Source organism: Condylura cristata, unplaced genomic scaffold, assembly GCF_000260355.1.
Source record: "Condylura cristata isolate star-nosed mole 26May11 unplaced genomic scaffold, ConCri1.0 scaffold00017, whole genome shotgun sequence".
In the NCBI taxonomy this organism is placed as follows: Eukaryota; Metazoa; Chordata; class Mammalia; order Eulipotyphla; family Talpidae; genus Condylura; species Condylura cristata.
In genome coordinates this window covers 21988080-22008132 of record NW_004567118.1, presented here as the reverse complement: position 1 = coordinate 22008132, position 20053 = coordinate 21988080, and the positions used below count along the sequence as shown (strand labels likewise).

The 20053-nt window shown below is 52.4% G+C and overlaps 1 protein-coding gene across 4 annotated transcripts in view; it reads right to left on the bottom strand.

Moving 5' to 3' along the window:
- Positions 1-14251, bottom strand: part of SLC5A10 (solute carrier family 5 (sodium/sugar cotransporter), member 10) — a 54678-nt gene extending 40427 nt beyond the window's left edge. For 2 of the 4 annotated variants that reach the window (XM_004684551.2, XM_004684553.2), the window contains exons 1-8: positions 14133-14251; positions 8766-8837; positions 8288-8392; positions 7882-7941; positions 7079-7183; positions 2103-2208; positions 1720-1800; positions 62-267 (exon numbers count right to left, since the gene is read on the bottom strand). In XM_004684551.2, the coding sequence (XP_004684608.1) occupies positions 62-267; positions 1720-1800; positions 2103-2208; positions 7079-7183; positions 7882-7941; positions 8288-8392; positions 8766-8837; positions 14133-14240 (843 nt within the window). In that variant the 5' untranslated portion in view covers positions 14241-14251. Of the gene's footprint in view, positions 1-61; positions 268-1719; positions 1801-2102; positions 2209-7078; positions 7184-7881; positions 7942-8287; positions 8393-8765; positions 8838-14132 lie in introns of those variants that run through there. The other 2 variants (XM_004684552.2, XM_012726658.1) reach the window with 2 other exon arrangements.
- Between the last annotated feature and the right edge of the window lie 5802 nt (positions 14252-20053).

Genomic DNA, 20053 nt, shown 5'->3' with positions numbered 1-20053 from the left:
TTCCCTCCAGCTCTGCCCTGGAAGACGCCAGGGGGCCTGGGCGGGTGACGCTGACACTCACCTGGTCCGTGCACCAGTACCAGGTGGCCAAGATGGTCAGGCCGAAGGTCATCCCGGTCCACGGGAGGTCCCCCGTGTGGGGGTCTCGGAACATGTGCATGGCGTCTGCACGCGGCAGGTGGCAGGTCGTGTTGGGGACGGTCTTGGACGGGACAGCCAGGGCGTAGGCTTCCGCCAGCTGCCCGTACCCGCCGATCCGGTTGAAAGCTGGAGGGCAGGCGGGACGGGGACAGGTTGGTGGCTGGTGGTCCTGACTCCTGTGCTCCCTCTGCCTCATCTCACAAGTAACTTTCTAAAACAGCCAACTTGACCTTTGCCCACTTCACCTTTCCCAGTGTCTGGAGAGGCGGAAGGGTGGAGTTTAAAAGAATAAGTGAATGCAGGTGATTATTTTATTTGTATTTAAGATAATGCTATTAAATGAGCGTTTTGCACATGGCACCCTGGCGTCCTACTGGCTTGGTGGGAATCACCGGGGCCTCCGGATGCCCGTCGGCCTGGGGGGAAGGGCACTCTGCCAGGCTGCAGACTGTCAGCTCCAACAAACAAAATTTTTTTCTTGGCATGTGTGGAACTTCCCAAGGAATCTAGAAGTCCTGGCCCAGCGTGGCCCATGTGATTCTGGTACAACTGAGCATGGGGCCAGGGCTGATGTGGCCTTGAGAAGGGAAACAGGTCTGAGGGTGGACAGAGGAGCCACTAGTGCCCAAGAAACCAGTGGGGGCTGGCACACAGGGCCTTCTCGCTCCAGCCAACCCATGTTTACCCCTCACAGTTCCCGGCCAGAGGGCACAGCCATGCACCTCTGAGTCCTGGCCCATGAGTGGCATTTGCTATCTGCTCTTCTGTCCAGGCTGGGCTGTCTGTCTGGACCCCTTTGCTTTTATGGGACCTGGGAACACTGGCCCCTGCTCTGAGAGGAGGTAGCCACAAAGAATGCTGGACACAGGAAAAGCCCTGTCTTACGCCCAGCCCACTCACTCCTCCCCCTTCTCCAAGCACTGCGCAGACACTGTCCTCAATATCATCCCCCCGTAGCCCTGGCCAAGCCAATGTTCAAACATGCACAGAGGTCAGCGATCACCTGACCAGGGGGTTCCAGAGTGCTGGTCCAGAGTCCTAGTCTGGAAGAGACTTGAAAGACCTTTCCTCGCCCGCCGGATCCTGGGCTCTGCTTGCACACTTCCAGAGGCACGGGGCCCGCCACCTCTGGCAGGCCTGTGCCCTACCTGTCACTGTTCCCAAGCCAGCAGGGCAAATCTAACCGCCTTCTCTCCTCCCCCACCTTTGTCTACCAGGCAGCACTTCTCGGGAACTTGTACATGATTTAAAACAATTGAAGCAAACGCCCAGGGCACTTTTGTGGTCTCCTAATTGTGTGTCTGCACACCGCCCTCCGTCCCACCTCACCTCAAGCCCTGAGCTAGGGCGGGTGCAGCCAGCCCCAGGTTTCTGAGTCAGCTCTAACCTAGATCCCAGCAGCCAGGCGCTGTTGACATCAGGCGGCCGGACCTCAGGGCGAGGGAAGCAGGCAGCCTCTGCGGCAAAGCGCTGAGCTCCCCCTGGCTGGGCCTTGGGAGCCCACCCCCTCCCAGCACCAACACCCAGGCCCCGAGTGGGCGGCACACAGACTCCAAAGGGCTTCCCGCAGCCCCTCACCTTTGACAGTCAGGACGACAGCCCCCGCCACCATGATGAGTGTTTGCAGGGCATCCGTGTAGATGACAGCAGCCAGGCCCCCTGTGGTGGGAACAAAGGCAATAGAGGGGCCCCGTCCTCCAAGGGGGGACAGCTGTCGCACCTCTGTGCCTGCTGCCCTTCCCCAGGCGGCAAGCGATGAGACACAGCAGCTGAGCAGGCCCCGGCCGCCATCCCCAGCTGCACACCCCTAACATTGACACGAAGTGGACCACTCCCCAGGCGCGGGGAGGGGGTCCTCTGCCACAGCGCCCCCTTCCAGTTCTGTGTGTCCACCGACCAGGTGGGCTGATGTGCCAGGCCCCCCCTTGGGTCCCCAACCAACCCCGCCCCGGTGCACGCACCTGCGATGGTGTAGAGGGCTGTGATGATGAGCATGAGGATGGTGGACAGGTAGAAGTTCCAGCCCAGGCAGATGTGCACAAAGAGGGCCCCCGCATACAGGTCGATCTGGGGTGGGAGACGGTGGAAAGCCACGTGCCTTAGATGGTTCACTACACTTCCCAAGCCTCCCTGGTCCTAATCTGTAAAATGGGGGCCTTATCTGGGGAGCCCCGGGCCCGAGGCTGGCAGGAGGGCTCGGGCCTCTCCATCCTAGTTGGGCTCTGTAGTCCCTGCTGGAAGGGGAGCCTGCGGGGGAGAGGAGCGGAAGGTGGCTGACTCTCCTCTGCCTCCCCCCACTGCACACGGGGAACGGCTGTAGAGTCTAACTCCAGAGGGCACCGGACGGGTCAAACTAGAGGATTTGCCCATGATGGTGTAACCCTGGGGAAAAAATCAGGACAGTACCAGGGAACTAAATTTCAAAGGAAGGGCTGCTCTCGAGGTCACAGAGCGGTCAGGCCGCCATTCTGCTGGGCTGGAGCCTCTGGCCCTTGTTCGCTCAAAAAAAATGGGGCTCGCGGCTGCTCGGGCTACTGTCCAGGGTCCCCTCCTGCTTAGGGAACCTGGCCCTGGTCTCGCGCTCCACCTGGCCACCCACTGTGCCTTCTTCCCAGCGTGAGGCCGAGGCGGTGCCTGGCCTTGTAACTGCAATGGCTTCTCCCCTCATCTCATACACAGAAGCCCCCACTGCCCACACACACAGGCCCCCCAGGAGTCCACACCGGGGTGCTGGTGAGCCTATGTGTGTCCCTACTCCGAGCACTTCCTTCCAGAGTCCCACCTAACGCTGGCGTCCTGTTAGGTGGGTGTGATGAGCCACTCTGTTAAGGGAAAGGATGTCCTAAAGGAACTCTGCAGAGTCTTGTGGACTCCACCCCCTACTCCAGCTTTCTGGACACTATCCCCTATGCCAGTGATTGGAAACTACAACTCCCAGCAGTACCAGGGAGAGAACTGCGAGGACCCAAGGGTGGAGCTAAGCCGGCATTCTGGGACTTTGGGGGGGATACATAGGGAGCCATTTTCCAAGGTGCTCTCTCCCTCGGGCAACGGCTCTGGAGACCGTGTGACCAGGGACTTCAATTAGTTTGTTTTAGAGCTCCAAGTCAGCCAAGCAGATAAGATATTCTAGTTACCTTGTATCTCTCTTTCCCTGGGTTGTTCCTTTTCCTTCCCCCATTATTGACCCTTTTGTGTGTGTCTGCAGTACAACTAAATTTTAAGCACGTGGGTGAGGACACACAGACGGCAGCCCAGTTCATACTGGGGTGCTCTGTAACAAGTCCACAGAGTGGAACGACTTGCCCAAAACCCTGTAGTCATAGAGACAGGCCCCTGCTATGGCCTTTCCACTTGCTTGATCTTGGGGACCAGAGTCCCTCCCGAGGGACCTGGGAGAACAGGCCACACTCCTGACAGCTTCCTATTGGCTTGCAGAGGCACTGAGCCCAGCAACGGGAGTTTGCTGGTGGCAATAGGGCATGGCCTGTCCTGCTGAGGCAACTTGCAGATTTGGAGCCCCCAAACAGCTTCTCAGTACCCCGAGTTCCCCACCTGCACAAAGGAGCCTCATTCCATGTCCTAGTGACAGAAACCATCCACTTTGGATTATATCTAAGGCAGGGGATTCCCCTTAACCCTCACCTGGGCCCTCACCTGGCCCAGCTCCCCCCAAGCTGGCCATCTCCCTACGTAGAACCCTGTCCTTCCTCGGTGGGGCAGCCAAGAAGCTGAGAGTGATCCTTACACTGATAGTCCCCCTGTCAGTCCCAAGTTCCCTGCCCCCAAAGCTCATGCATCTCCACAGAGTGCCACCATCCTAGAAGACAGGAGAGCAGGTAGTGGGTTTGTGCCTGCCAGGCAGAGGTAGGCCTCATGGAGAGGTGAGATTTGAAAGACCTGAGTGAGCAGAGGGAGTGAGTCACCTGGATGACCAGAGAAATCAGGTTCCAAGCAAGTGTAAAGGCCCTAAGGTAGGCTCTCGCTTGGTGTGCTCACAAAAGTGCAGCAGGTTCAGGGGGAGAGGCAAAATCAGTGAGGCAGCAGTAGCCACATCGTGACAGAAACCAGGGAGCGAGCTGGTGGGTCACAGTGGCCTTTACTCTAACAGGCTGTGGGTTCACAACAGTGTCAGCTGAGAGTGATGGAGCTGGACCTTGGTCCCTCCAGCAATGCTGTCTAAAGGTCAGGATGGTGACCTCTGAACCCTGCCATATCTTCTCTGTCATATCTTCTCTGCAGACTGGGCACTGTGGTCTGTCTCCAGAGAGGCCGCAGCAGGGATAGGTTCCAGACTTTCAGACATTGGGGCTTTTCCTGGGAATCAGCCCCATGAGGTCAGGGCCTCTGGGGGTTGGCCAGACATATGCACTTCAAACAACTCTAGCCCAAAGCCTCTGCCAGGGAGGCCCCAAGCTCTCCCAAACCCAGCCCAGCAATTAGCGTTCCCTGAGCTTCCCTCTCTGCTTCATCCACTCCAGCCCCAGCGTTGGCACTAAAGCCCCAGCCCTGACGTCAGTAGATTGTTCCCCATTTTATAGGTAGGTAAACTGAGTCACCCCCATCACAAAGTGGAATTTGAAGTACCACATCCTAGCTGCTTCAGCACAGCAAGGTGGCGGCTGAGCCCAGGGCTGGTTGGCAGAGGCCTGGCTTCTAGATGTGGTCTCAGCTTGATTCACCATGACCTTGAGCCAGGGATGGCCACTCTCTAGGTCTCCACTGTCTCATCTGTAATTTGGAGTGGTGGGGCAAGACCGTGAGCATCTTCTACTTAAATCTCCACCCTTCTGCAAGTGCCACCCAGGCTAACCACTTTATGTTGCCGAGTGTGAGCTATAAACTCTAGTGCAGGGACAGCAACAGGGTGAAACTGGGTCATCGAAGAACCCCCATGCCTATACTTGGCCTGACAGACCCCGCCAGAGCTTCTCCTCCTCTTACCTCTCTTCCTCCCAGTCTCTGGAAGGGGCCACGCCCTAACATAGGAATGATGTCACTCCCCTCCTGAGAGCTCCCAGTGACCCCCAGGTACTTTGACCCCCTAGGAGCAGAAGCCCTCAGCTTCATTTCTGACTGCAGCCAGCTAGGCCAGGGCTGAGAAACGGGCATCCTGAAAGCCAAGTGTGGCACTCACTTCTGTTTATATGAACACCTGCCCCCACCACTCCCTGTCACCTCACTCCCAGCATCTCCACGTGCTTTTTCCTGCCTGGTTCCTGGGAACATCTGCCTTAGAGACCTCTAGACTCTAAGGCGCCCCACCCTATGTATGGGCATGAATATCTTAAAGAAATTTTGGTCAGGGATGGACCCCGAGGCCATGCCACGCAGCCTGGGCTGGTGGAGGACTGGACCACGTAGGCTTGTGTGATTTCACCACGATGAAATTGCCTAACAATTGCATTTCTCATAACATATTCCGTCAATAAACAACGCATGATTGTACACACTGCTTCCCAGAGTTCCAGCCCCTTAGGGTCAGGGGCCAGGTCTAAGTATTTCTGTCCTCCGAGCTTCCAGGGAGGTGGCTGGCACAGGGGGAACTCAGGAAATGTGGGGGAGGGAAGAAGAGCATGAGTGGAAAATTCTGAAGTCAGCTGAAGGGCAACATAGAGCCGAGTTCACAATCAGGTCTTGATCCAGTCTTACAGGGAAGCCCTGAGGAACAAAACCTCTTGTGATACTCTGAGAGCATCTAGGCGAGAGGACAGTGTGATGCTTATTTGCTAACTACCTCTGGAAACCTGCCCAAAAGAACAACACAATACCCTGGAGTCCCCCTCGACTCCCCCTTGTTCACACAGAGCAGGTAGAGGCTGAGCCAAGGTTCCTGGGGCCTGCTGAGGAGCGCCAACTGCCACCCCCACAGCCAGGTGGGAAGAGAGGCGGGCCAGCCAGCTGCAGTTCAGAACCCCAGTCAGGGCCTGGCAAGGCCCCAGCCCTGCCCTGTGCCGCTGAGGGCCTTCATTCGCTCAGGCCCTCATTCCAGGGAGTCCTCCTAGGGCTCCTGGCTGACCAGCAAGGCCTCAGCCTCTCGCCTTCTTTCCTCTACCAAAGTGATAGTGTGCCTTGATGTCCCTGCTCTCAGGGCAGAGCTGGAGCGGGCCCAGGAGCGACTGCATCTCTGAAGAAAAGCTGGGCCTCCCTGACCCCTGCCTACTACGTACATGCCAAGTCTCACCTCTCCCCATGGCGGCCATGAGGGGCCACGCACAGGCCTCCTGACGAGTGCTATAGAGATGCTCGGGGTCGGTCACTCAGCCAGAAGCAGGCAGACCCGGGGCTCAGGCCCAGGCCTCCGCCTCCCAAACCCTTCATAAGCTGGAGTTGAGAAAGACCGGCAGTCAAGGCAGAGCTTCACTGAGTTGGGAGTGGAAGCAGAAGGCCTGCATGCCATGAAGTCACAGGAGGCTTGGGCCCAGTTATTTCCTCTCTCTGGACCTCAGTTTCCTTACCTGTAAAGTGAAACCTAGGACAACACAAGCTCTAAGTGGCTTCTGACTGACACTTGAGGTGTGGTTCTATTCTTCACGTTTCCAGCGTGACTAGAGGTAGCTGGCCCCCTGTGGTCTGGGGCCAGGACTCAAGCAGCCTCTGTGATGTTGGGATGCTGTAGGCTTTTGGCGCCCCCTAGTGGCAAGTCATAGAAACCCACACCAAAGAAGACACCCAGGCCAGCTGCAGAATTTCATGCTGAGCCGCACCCAGTGAAGCCCCCAAGCCACGCATCCAGCCTACACTCTGGGTACCCTGGGCCAGGTGTCACGGACTCACTATGGCCCTGGGAAAATCACTCTGCTCCGAGCATCCATTACCCAACTGTTAGACAAGGCAGAGACAGATGAGAGGAATTCAGTTCTGTTTGAGTGGCCCCAAGAGCAGGACTGTGTCTAGGTCCTGCTGGCTAGAAACCGGGAGTGGAGGGTATGCTCACCGATATCTTGGTGAAGACAGACAGCAGCAGGGACAGGACAGACAGGTATGTGCGAATCCTCTGGCCTCCGAAGCGCTTCTGAATGTACTCAGGCATAGTGACAATCTGGGGAAGCACAGGGCAGAGTGTGAGGGCTCCCCCAAACTGTGCCAGTGCTGGGGCTGGACATCTCAAGGGCAAGGCCCAGACCCACCTACTGCTCACAGCCCCAGCACTGAGCCGTGGGCTCCTGGCTAAGTTCTGACCATACCTATGGGTCTCGGGCAAGGTGGTGGAAGGCAGGGTGGTGGAAGGCTAGGGTTGGCTCCTCTTGGTTGATAAGAAGAATGATTGGAGATACCACAGCTGGGGATAGAGGGACAAGTTGGGGGGCTGTAATGACATCTGGATGCGCTATGATGATGCTGAATGAGAAGCAGAGCAAGGACAAGCTGAGGGAGATCCAGGAAATGGATCTGCTGGACTTAGTGGCTGCCCAGACGGAGCCAAGAATGGGCAGAGCCAAGTGCCACCCAGGGTGTGCCACCCACAGGTGCATCCTGTGTGCTTGAGTACATGGAGCAGTACCCCCAAGAGCCGGCACAGTGGGCCAGGGGAAACCACTATACAAGGCATCACGCTGAAGCCGAGGGGCCCTCCCTTTGTGAGTGGACAGGAATGTTAGGGACGAATCTCAAGCCCAGATGAGGCTTCCCCAACTTGTGCGTGAAGCCAGGGCACCCTGCCCACCCATCACCACCACTAACTCAGACCGAGGCCCAGACCCAGATGAGGGCCGTCCTGAGCCGCAGCATCAGACTCACCTCTGAAGAGATGTAGATGGGTACAAATACCCACGCCAGTGCCAGGAGAACATATGTGGCCTGGAGGGGATGAGGCAGGCTGAGGACAACAGGCACAGCTCCCACAGCCCTGCAGCTGGCGCTGACCGGGATCAGGTCCGGAGGCCTGACTCGCCAGGGCAGCCCCGTCCCCTCCCTGGGCCTCGAACACTCCCTTGCCACTGGCCTATTCAGCATTTTGGACTTCTGGAGGCCAGGCTTTCCCAGGAATACCACCCCAGCCTGTCTGGACATTGCCTGGTCTGAGTTGCTGGGAGCAACCCCCAAACCCCTAGCCGTGAAGGGGTGGATCCAGATAGAACCCCCTTTCAGGGCCTCTAAAGCCATCTGCACCTTCCCAGAGTCCAGCCCAGTTCTGGAAGCTCACATTCCACTCAAAGCCTGCCACTGCCAGGCCTCCTGCTGCGCCCGAGCCCGCCAGTCCAATGAAAAGGCCCGAGCCCTCACTGCTGGCGAAGAGAGAGGCTCCAATCTGGAGGAGAAAGAAGGAAAGGAATCAGCTGCACACCCAGAGCATGGGCCCCACCCTGGCCCAGCAACACCCTCTTCTACACAGACCTGAGTGCAGGTCTGGATGAGGGACTCAGACTCACAGACAAGAGTTGATGAGCCTATTGCCAGTCACACAACTAGCCAGGAGCAGACATTCAGTCTCCAAACCCCAGCACCCTATCTCTACACCCCTGATTTGGGGGCCCCTGCCAGCCTTAGCCTGCCCCAGCACCACCTGCAATGACCTGGTCAGAGGACACGGAAGTGACCTCAGGGGTGAAGATGCTGGCTGACCTGGAGGTCAGGTGAGGCCCTTTGGGAAGAAGGGGTGAGAGGAGTCAAGGTACACTCACTGGCCACCACGCCATGTCTCGGCCCGCCAGGAAGTAGCCGCTCACTGTGTTCCTGCTGGCCCGACATGAGGACTGTAAGAAAACAGGCAGAAATGGGAGCCGTTGAGCACTGTAGGGAGGAACAAGCAGTGGTGTTCCTGCTGTGGAAACAGCCTGACGCACCCTTGAAAGTTAGACATACGGGCCCTCCCTGGTGGCACAGCGGATTAAAGCACCGTACTAAGAAGCTAAAGCCACTTCCGCATGGGTTCGAATGCTGCCCCAGAGTTTGAATGGCGCGGCAGGCCTCTCCTGACCCACCCGCTGCTCCCCTCAGCGGTGTACTTTGTCGATCTGCCTGTTCTGCTCCCCACTCTGTCTCTGGTGAATCCTCTCACTGCCCCTGCACCTCTGGCCTGTACCCCAGTTCTGTATGCACAAATAAATACATCTTTTAAAAAAAAAGTTAGACATACGATAGTCTGTGACCCAGGAGTTCCACTCTCAGGTGTGTGCCCAAAGGAACTGAGACAGGTACTCGCATTAGTATGTGTACCCACACTTTCAAGGCAGCATGAAGTAAACGGGCCCAGTGGTGGACACACTCCAATATCCATCAGCTGATGAAAAGACAGGCAGAATGTGGTGTGTTCAAACACCCAACCATGAATAGGGGTGACGTTCTGATTCATGCCACCACATGGAAGACCCTGGAAACACTGACTGGTAACAGAGGCCGGCGCAGCAGGCTACTGCTGTAGGAGAAGTCCAGAACAGGTGAAGCCACAGAGACAGAAAACACATTAGTGGTTACCAGGCACCGAGAAGAGGGAGAAAGGGAGTGACTGCTAATAGGTATGGGGGTTCTTTTGGGGGTGACATCAAAATAGTCAATTTTATGTTATCTGACTATTATCTCAATTAAAAACAAAACCAAAATCCAACAGTCAGTCAACATCTCCAGAGGCAGCCACCCAGCCCCTGGACCCTGTGGTCAGCTCCTTGCTGCTTTATCCATTTCCAGCTTTTTTTCTGGACTCCTACCCAAGGCCCCTGTGTGGCTGCCCCCGGGGGAGCCCTGACCTAGGGCAAAGACAAACGCAGACCCCAGCGGGACCCAGACACCATGAACTGTCAATTGTCTATGCTTCTAATGCCTGAGTCACCAGCCCAGGACAGTGCTGTGGCCCTGAAGGGCGGCTCTAAGTGGGACCTCCAAGCGCTCACTCAGTGAACAGTTGCACCACGGTTTCCATTTTTGCTTCTTGATGATGACCTTGAACCAAGGAATCTGAGAGCCCCTTAGCCTTGATTTCTTACTTCAAAAAGTTATCACTTGACCTCAAAGATGAACACCTGGAACTTATATAATGTTATATATAATGCCATGTTACTGCAATAAAATAACTAGATGCAGAGAAAGCATTTGACAAGATTTAGCATCAATTCATGATTTCAAAACTCAATAAAATGGGAATGAAAGAACACATTTCAATATGATAAAAGACATATGTTACAAACAGCTGATATACTTCCTTTAAAATCAGGAAGAAAACACTGTTATTACGTCTCTTTAACTTACTATTAGTTGCCTTAGTCAGACAATTAGACAATAATAAGAAATAAAAGATATCCAGAAGGGGAAAGAAGTGAAACTATCATTATTTGCAGATGATATAGTATAGTTAATAGATACATATATCTATCTACCTACCTATATGTACGTAGGTAGGTAGGTAGATAGAAACATCACTAAAAAAAACCATTAGAAACAATGAGTAAATGCCAAAAAAACAGCAAGTTACAAAATCAATATACAAAAATGTATTACATTCTTAGATGCAAATTAGTGAGAAGAAAAAGAAGTTAAAAAACAGTTCATAATTGCATCAAAATGGAGTCAAATGCCTAGGGATAAATTTAACAATGGAAGTGAAAGACCTATATGGTGAAAACTATAGGACATCTTTAAGATATAGAGGAAGACACAGAGAGATGGAAAGATGTCCCATCATGGATGGGAGAATTAATATAGTCAAATGACCATCGTACCAAAAGCAATATTCAGATTGAATACAATCTGAATATTGCGATGATTTTCAATGATTTCCAATGATTTTTTAAGGGCATAGAACCCAAAATAGTAAAAATTATGTAGAACCACAAAGACCCTGAGTAGTTAAAGCAATCTTGAGAAAAATGCAATCAACGTGTCTCCCAACTCTCACTCTATTACAAAGTGACAGTAATTCAAACAGTATAGCACTCGAATAAAAACAGACACGTGGATCAATGAAATAAAATGGAGACCCCAGAAGTAAATCAATGTATACAGCAACACTTTAATATATGACAAAGAAGGCATTGCCTTTGGAGAAAGGAAAATCTCTCTGACAAACTGCTGGGAAAACCTGACAGCCACATGCAGAAGAATGATGTTGGACTCTCTTTAACTCCATACACAAAAATTCATTCAAAAATGAATTAAAGTCCTACATATGAGACTCAAAACCATAAATACATAGAAGAAAACAGGTGATATGTTTGATGATATCACTCTACAAGAGGTTTTTGTGGACTCAACCACACTGCAAGGGAAACGAAAGCTTCAAACTCAAAAGCTTCTTCACAGCAAGAGAAAATAAAAAAAAAAAAAACCTGCTAAGAGGGAGCAGATATTTGCAGACCATAGATCTGGTAAGGGGTTGATATCAATATCACAGCGCATAAAGAATCCATGTAACTCAACAACAAAAACACAAAAACCCCAATTTAAAAATGGACAGACACTTCTCTGAAGGGGACATACCGATGGCCAACAGGCATGTGAGAAAATGCCCTCCCTTACATCAGGGAAATGCAATTCAAAACCACAGTGAGATATCATCTCATGCCTGTAAGAAGAGCTTACATCAAAAGACTAGGGACAAACATTGACAGAGGGTGTGGAGAAGAAAGAACCCCCTCAACTGTTGGCTGGAATGTAAACAGAGGCAACCAGTTTAGAAAACAGGATGAATCTTCCTCAAAACACTAAAAATGAGAGCTGCCATGTGATCCAGCAGTCCCACTTCTGGGGCTCTCTTCTGGGATCATATTGACAGGAATAATGTGGATACCACCATAAGGTGAAATCCACCTAAGTGCCATCGGTAGCTGATGGGATAAAGGTTTGATATATCAAAAACTGGTGGACATTCAGAAAAATGGAAGGAACGCAAGAAGATGGTGGGACGCACGATAACTCAGAAGGCGAAAAACAAATGCCAGATGGCTTCAGCTGCATGTGCAGTATAAGGAAACAGCAGACGAGAGGACAGAGACGAGAGGACAGAGCAAAGTGAAAATACACCAGTGGCCACTGACACTGGCACTGAGGATACCAGAAGGAAGAAATTTTGCGGAGGGAGTGAACAGGCAGTGGTGGGTGCTTTCTTAATCCATACATCTACAAATAATAAATAAATCTAAGTAGGGATTTGAACACAGCCTCAACCACTAGGCCAGGTGTTGTGCCCCACGAGGGAAGCTGGGCTCAGAGGAAAGCCACATGGGGACCAGTGCGAAGGGAAACGCAGGGTGAAACACAGCTGCAGCCTTGCTGCAGGTGCTTGAACCCCTGGGATACAGGCACTGCACCCAAAGCCTGCCCTAGGCTGTACTTTCCAATGTGGGTGCCATTGCATGCCCTGCACTGTTTGGGCTCATTCGAAGCAGGTGCCTGTCACTGGTTAACCGATACTGCGAGGGACACAGCAGACTCAGTTCAAGGTCCTGCCTCCAGGACCAGCTCCTGAAGGCCCCTCCCTGGGCTCTCCAGCCCCACCCAGAGGCCCCCTGCCCGCCCTTCTGCCCAGCTTGCCAGCCTGCGTCAGCCAGGGCTGTCTACATGTGCTCCCTGGGGCACCAGGCTCCAGCACCCTCCTCACTGCCCCTGCTCTGTTCAGCACATGCTCACAGCCCTCTGGCCGGTAGCACCCGGGGGACCCGCTCAAAAGGCCAGGTCAGAACTGGCACAGGACCACTGCCGGTGGCACCAGCCTGTGCTGGCAAGGGTGTGGCCTGGGCAGTGAGACTGATAGACCCGAGTCACCCGGCAGAAAGGGCCTGGCTCAGATGCCCAGAACACCTTAGATGTGCCTGACCAACTAAATCCCCACCCATGTTGACGAAGAAAGCCTCTCTTCCCTCTACGGATCTTGCTGACCGCCAGCTCCCTTCACTGACTGTCCTGCAAATTGCCTGCCAATTTGTGGGCTGAAGAAAACGGACAGACAGCTAAATAACGTGTTGCTTGTACAGAAACAGAGCCAGCCCTAGAACCCGGCTTTCGGGATGGCCCGCACCGCTTCCTGGGGATGTACTTAGTCACGTAGGGCTCCATTCTGGTTACGGCTCTTGCTGCTACCACTACCCCCACGGCCACAGCCACCCACAGTCACCACTGCACCGCCCTCATTGCCACTGTCACCACCATCGCCACTCGGACACCAGCGCCGCCAGGTCTGCCGAGAGCACCAAGCACCACTCCAGCTGGGGAGCCCTCAGCAACGGGGTCCCACACGTGAGTGTGCCATACAGATCCAGACCCTGAGACCCAGGTGCGGAGTATTTCCTAGGAGGCCAGAGCTCGTAAGGTGACCTGTCTCAGCCCCCAGGCTGAGGGGAGATAACGAGAAGCATGCATTCTCCAGGCAATGAAAACCAGGGTGTCAGCCAGGGAGCATTGCCCTGGGTGGTCACAGGGGTGGGAGCGGAAGCTGGTCTGCAGAAACACAGTGCTGCCTTATGTCTACCTCCCTCCAGGAAGGCCTGCAGCGCCAGGGCATGAGCAGGGAGGAGGCACCCTCAGCGCCAGGTTTCACCTGCAAAGGGGCTGGTGTGTGCCTGGGCAGTGGGAGGACTGGTGACCTGCAAGGTGGACAGAGCAGGGGTCTGATGGCCGAGATCACTTCCTCCTCACAGGTGAGAGAAACTGGCTTGGGTTGGTGGACACAGATCCCAGGGAGCTTGTTAAAGACCCCTGGCTCCCCCGTGCCCTCCCTCCCTCTGACCCAGCAGCTGTAAGGTGCAGGGCGACCCCTGAGCCCTTGTCATTTGGGAGGGTCATTCCCCACGAACCCATCTCACAGAAGGAAGACGAATGCACTGTCCAGTTCCCAGAACCCAGTGACAGTCTGGCTAGGCCTGCCCTGCAGACCAAATGTCCTCTCCTCACTTTCTTGTTGAGACATCATTGCTCAAAGAGAAAAGATCTCTGACAAATCCACCCAAGCTGGGAGGAGGACCCCAGAGACACTGGACCTCCAGGGGAGCCATGGCCACTGCCATGAGGACCTGCCTGCCCACAGAGCCCACAGCTTGCTGGTCACCGTGGAGTCCTCTTACCCAAATGCCCACGGCCACATTCAGGGCAAAATACAGAGTGATGACGACGATGTCGGCCACATTCAGCTGCGGTCCAGGCGCGTGAGGGTCGCTGGTGCCGTTGTCCATTGCCCTCCTGCAGCAGGTGCCGCGCCCAGGGACTGTGGGCCAAGCCTGGCCAGGACAGGCTTCCTGGAAGGCATTAAATTGATCATTAAACCGAGGGGACGGTGGCAACTGCCGCTCACAGCATGGACTGCAGGGAAGCCGCTTCAAAGTGCAGCTCTGTCCCCCCAACCTCACACGGTAGTGGGGGAGCATGGGGGTCTCCTTAAACTCAGAAGAGGTGTGGGGAGAATAAAGGGCATTTGGTGGATCCTAAGGCAATCAGAACAGTCCCAGAAAGAAAAGGCTAAGTTATCTAATGATTAGTTCAACACATACTGAAATCATATGAGAAGCAGCTGCGGCCTCGCGTGGCCATGGGACCGTGAGTGGACACAGAGGGACTTGGGATGGTGGCCCCAAAGCTTCCCTGGGTTGGACAATAAGGCCTGTCACCAACACGTGTGGTCTCTTTTTCTGGGCTAGGGACACAGGTCAGGCCCCTCAGTGTGGCCATTTGCTCAGGTCCTGGCCTCCCCAGGAGCACGCAGGAGCACTTATCGCCAAGCTCCACTGCCAGAAGCCGAGGATGGGGCTCAGGATTTCTGCACCTCTTCGGGTTCCACCCTCAGAGCAACAACTCAGAAGTGATGTCGAGTCACAGTCAAGGAACGGAGGCTGGAAGCCTGAGGCCTTGGTCCTCATGCAGCCTCTTGAGGGGGTTCAGCTCCAGTTCTGGGCCAAGTCTTCCCCGTTGGTGGGGATGCGTCTCCACTTCCATCGCGTTCGCCCACCCCTTCCTGACAGATGCTCTCTCACTAATGAAATCCGCGTGTGCAGCTGCCCGCAGGCGCCTCACTGACAGAGCCTGTGGCTTTGCAAAGCACTTGCAGTTTAACCAGGACACGCAGCCCTTTTCAGAAGTGTTAATGAGTGAGCTGTGCTGGGAACATGTTGGCCTGCAAGCCTGTCCTTTTACTCAGTGACCTGAGGTAAAGGGTTTAAAGATTAATCTCTTCACACCCTGAGACAAGCCCTGTGACTAGACAGAAAAAGCCAGTTACCACTTACAGGAAACCTCAGGCAAGCTAGACAGCCCTCCTTGCCACCTGCCTCACCTTTGACTACCGGGCCCGTCAGGTGGTGTCTACTTCCTCAGAGATTCTAGAAATGGATCTAAGTCAACACATCCCTTTGCACTGGTCAGAATACAGTGTCCAGATTTCTTAAATCTAGCTCCTAAAGTCCAAGTGACTGGAAAAATAGCACTGGCCCCCTCTCTTCAGCCTGGTTTCAAAAGGAATAAACCACTAAGAGCGAACACCCTTCTTGTCAAAAGCCTGGGAGGCGGGGGCTGGGGAGTGGGGTGCTGTCCTGACAGACCAGGACAGGGAAAGGTGGGAGCAGTGGACAAGAGGGAGCTATTCCACACTGGAGGTCCGCCCCCTTCCCACCCCCACCCCATCCAGCCCCACAGGCCCTACCCACAGTTCAACCCTCTGGCGCAGCTCAGCCGAGGTCAAGAATGGCGGGCACCCACCCAGCTGAAGTCTGATGCCATCTTTGTCGCATTCCTGCAAGCAGCACACATCCAGAGAAGTCCCTCTGCCAGACATTCAAACACCAAAGAGGTGGGTTTTCTCCCAAATGAACCAATTCTCCACCTCTCTGGACACCGCCTGGATGCCTACAGCTCTATTCCGTTCTGACACTAGAGACGGAGCTAACACAGATTGAGGGTTCAACCCCATAAGACACCCCGACGTCAGATGCCTGGAGCAAATCCTGGGCTTCCCATACCTCTGACTGACCTATAAATTGGAGGTCCCCATGGTGCCCTCCTGAGTTCTGGTAATTTGCTAGAAATGTTCTCACAATGCAGGGAAAGCCCTCACGTAATACCATCTGCTCATTGTATAGGCTATGGGAAGGACACAGATACAGCCAGTGACGCAGCACAGAGGGTGAGGCCCAGAAGGGTCCCAGGCACGGCTCTGTTCCTGCGCAGATGAAGTCCGGGGTGTGTCCACACCCCGGGAGCACCCTGAGCACCATTCACTGTGGAGGGGCTGATGGCGGTCTCACATTGTTTTGCTTCATTGACTCATGCGTGGGTCCTTGTGCTTAACCCCCAGGCCTTCTCTCCCTGGAGGTCCTGGTGACGTTGAACATTCCACCCCTCTTGTTTTTTTTTAAAGATTTATTTATTTATGCTTACAGAACTGGGGTAAAGGCCAGAGGTGCAGGGGAGGTGAGAGGATTCACCAGAGCCAGAGTGGGGAGCAGAACAGGCAGAGTGATGAAGTACATTGCTGAGGGGGGCAGTGGGTGGGTCAGGAGAGGTCTGCTGTGCCATGTGGGTCAGCTCCCTGGCGAGGGATTGAACTTGCCCTGAAGCAGCTGCAGACAGCCTCCAGTGCTGCGCCTCAACCTGTTGCTCCACAAGGGAGGGCCCTCCACCCCTCTCATGCCTTGGCCTTTCTTGTCCCAGGCCCCTTCCTGAAGGAAACCCCTGCCACCTGCCCATTCAGTATACAAAAGGCACTCATCACTGCAGATGCCAAGGGGTTAGGGACTGTGTGCCAGGCACTGGGAACAGAGACCAAATATCTTTACACACACACACACATATACATGTCTAGACGTGTTTATACACGTCTAGACATGTATATATATATATGTCACACACACTTGTGGCCATTTCCAGTTTCATGTAAAGCATTTCCTGGACAAGGGGTAGGGTCAGGAGGGGTTGGCCGGGCCCAGTGTAGGAGGGCTGGAACCATCACTAACTTTTTTCATGGAGGGAGAAGGGATATCGTGTGTTTATTTTAAGTGCCTCAGATTTATGCAAAAGACTTGCCTCAGCTAAACCAGGTGAAGGAGCTAGAAAGAACTCTAACAGGCCATATACACACGAGCAAAGTTTGTCAACAGCTCTTCTGGAACAGTTTATGGACTAAACCCCCCAAGTCTTTTGGGTAAATAGGTACAAGTGGAATTGCTGGGTCAAAGGGTAAGTCTATGTCTAATTTTGGGGGAACTGTCCAAACTACTTCCATTCCACATCCCTACCAGCCATGAATGAGGATTCCAGTTTACCCGCATTCTTGCCACAGCTTATGTGCTAGCTTGTTGTGATTGCTTTGTAACACAACCCTCCATGCAGGTATGCCTGGCAGCTCAGTGTGGTCTTTGATTTGCTTTGCCTGTTGACTCATGGCCTGGACATCTTTCCATATGCTTTTGGCCATCTGCGTCTTAGAGAATATCCACTGTTTAATTGAATATTCCTTTCGTTTGTCTTGCCTCTTTGTTGTCTTGTTGAGTTATAAGGTATATAATTTGCAAGTATTTCCCCCACTTTTTAGATTGTTTTTTCACTTATTTAATGTCCTTCAACATGACAAATCTGATGAAGTCCAGTTTCATTTCAATAAGTCCAATTTGTTATTTCTTTTGTTGTTTATACTTCAGCTATGTCATAGCTAAGAGATCATTGCCAAATCCAAGCTTATGAAATCTTGCTCTTGTATTTTATTCTAAAAGACATAATTTTAGCTCTTGGGCCTCCCTGGTGGTTGCAGGAGTTAAAGCCTCAGCGCTATCAAATTGTCCTCAGCCACTGCGGCCTGAGTTCAATCCCCAGCCAGGGAGCTGACCCACAAGGCACAGCAGACCTCTCCTGTCTCACCTGCTGCTCCCCTCAGCAGTGTACTTCAATCTGCCTGTTCTGCTCCCCACTCTAGTGAATCTCACCCCCACCTCCATTTTTATACATAAAAAAATTAACATAAAAAATTAAAATGAATCTTAAAAAAATAATGATTTTAGCTCTTATATGTAAGTCTTTGACCCTTCTTGAGCTAACTTTTGTATAATGGTCTGAGGTAAGGGCCCAGTGCATTCTTTTTCATGTGTAGATCCAGTTGACCCAGCACCATTCCCACTGAAAGGTCTAAGTACCCTTGTCAAAAGTCAAGACCATAACCACATAGGTTTATTTCTGAATTCTTAATTCTATTCTACCCATTAGTCTGTATCTCCTTATGCCATTTACCAAGCTGCTTTTTGATAACAGTTGTGTGTAATGCATTTTGAAGTTGAGAATAGCCAGTTCAACTTTGTTCTTTTTCAAAAGCTGTTTTAGTTATTGAAATGCCTAGAGATTCCACATGCATTTTAAGACAAGTTCTTCTATTTCTGAAAAAAATAAACAAATCTGGGATTTTTTGGGGAGTCAACTGAATCTGTAGATCATTTTGGATTTTGCTGTCATCTTAACATTAAATCTTCCAGCCCATAAACATGAGATGTCTTTCCATTTATTAATATCTCCTTTTATTTCTTTCAACATTATTTTGTAAAATACATGAACATTAAATTTATCATTTCACTTGGTGATGGGAAGCCCACGGGGCTTACAATTGAGATGAAAAAAAAATGTACAAAGTGATGTAAAAATGAACTATTATATTATAAAAAAAATTATCATTTCAGTCACTGTAAACATTTCAACGACTTCCAGTTAGCTCACAACTCCCTTGCTTCAGCAACTACAAGTGTACTTTCTAGACTTAACTGCTGTGCCTGTCCTAGACATTCACATAAATGGCATCATACAATAAATGGTCCTTCTGTCTGGTTCTTTTATTTAGCAGAATGCTTTCTAGGTTCATCCATGTTGTGGCATTTGCTCCTCTTTATGGCTGAATAATATTCCACCGTGTAGTCATATACCCTTTTGTGTATCTAATCCTCCATTGATGGACATTACTCAGTTCTTATCATTTATTCCTCCAAGGCTCCATCACTGTAACTAATTGAGCTAGGGTTTAGATTAAAGCTTCTGTCTTTCCACATCCAGACTGAATAAGAAAGGAATGGTAAGAACTAAATAAATAACCTTCTACCACCCAGTAGTGGCTGAACTGTCCAGGCATGCACTTACTCAGAGACATTGCTCTGTTCTGGAAGCCCCAAGAGGCTATTCTAACTCACCTTTGTCTGTCAAGTGATGACATTATAATCAATATTCGAAACTAGTTGCCTTTTCCTATGACAGTATTTCTAGGTTCCATTGTCCGTGTCTCCTACTGGTAAGTGGTGGCAGTAGTTTGGTGGCTAAACAGAACTTCTCTGGCTGAGCAAAATTCTGTTACATACCCCAAGTTCATGTCCATGGTTTTCTCTTGGTAGGGGCTTGGGTGGGAGACTTTCTTTTCTGTGCTCTGTGGCCCTCAGACCCCAGAACCTACATCCCGCCCTCAGCAACTCCTCCTGCTCCAGCCACCACAGACACCCCACACACGATCACTGCCCCTCCTCCCTGCTGTCCTCCTACCATCCTGGCGCCTTGCATGGGACTGCTGCCCCTCTCTGTGCCCCTCCCCATTCTGCAAACACCTGTGACTCTGCCTGCCCGGATCCCAACCAGGTTTTCACCTTCACACCCCTTGGGGACATACCCCCAAGTCTTTGTGGATTTTAAGGGTCCTAGTGTTACCACAAGTTCACTACACAAAGGAAGACACCCACATCTTTTTTATTTTTTAAGATACATTTATTTGTGCATACAGAACTGGGGTACAGGCCAGAGGTACAGGGGCAGTGAGAAGATTCACCAGAGACAAAGTGGGGAGCAGACCAGGCCAACTGACGAAATACACTGCTGAGGGGAGCAGTGGGTGGGTCAGGAGAGGTCTGCTGTACCATGTGGGTCACCCCTTGGGTGGGCGGGGATCGAACTCATGCTGAAGTGGCTTTAGCTTCGGAGTGCTGTGCTTTAACCCGCTGCGCCACCAGGGAGGGTCAACATCCCATATCTTTAAAAAATG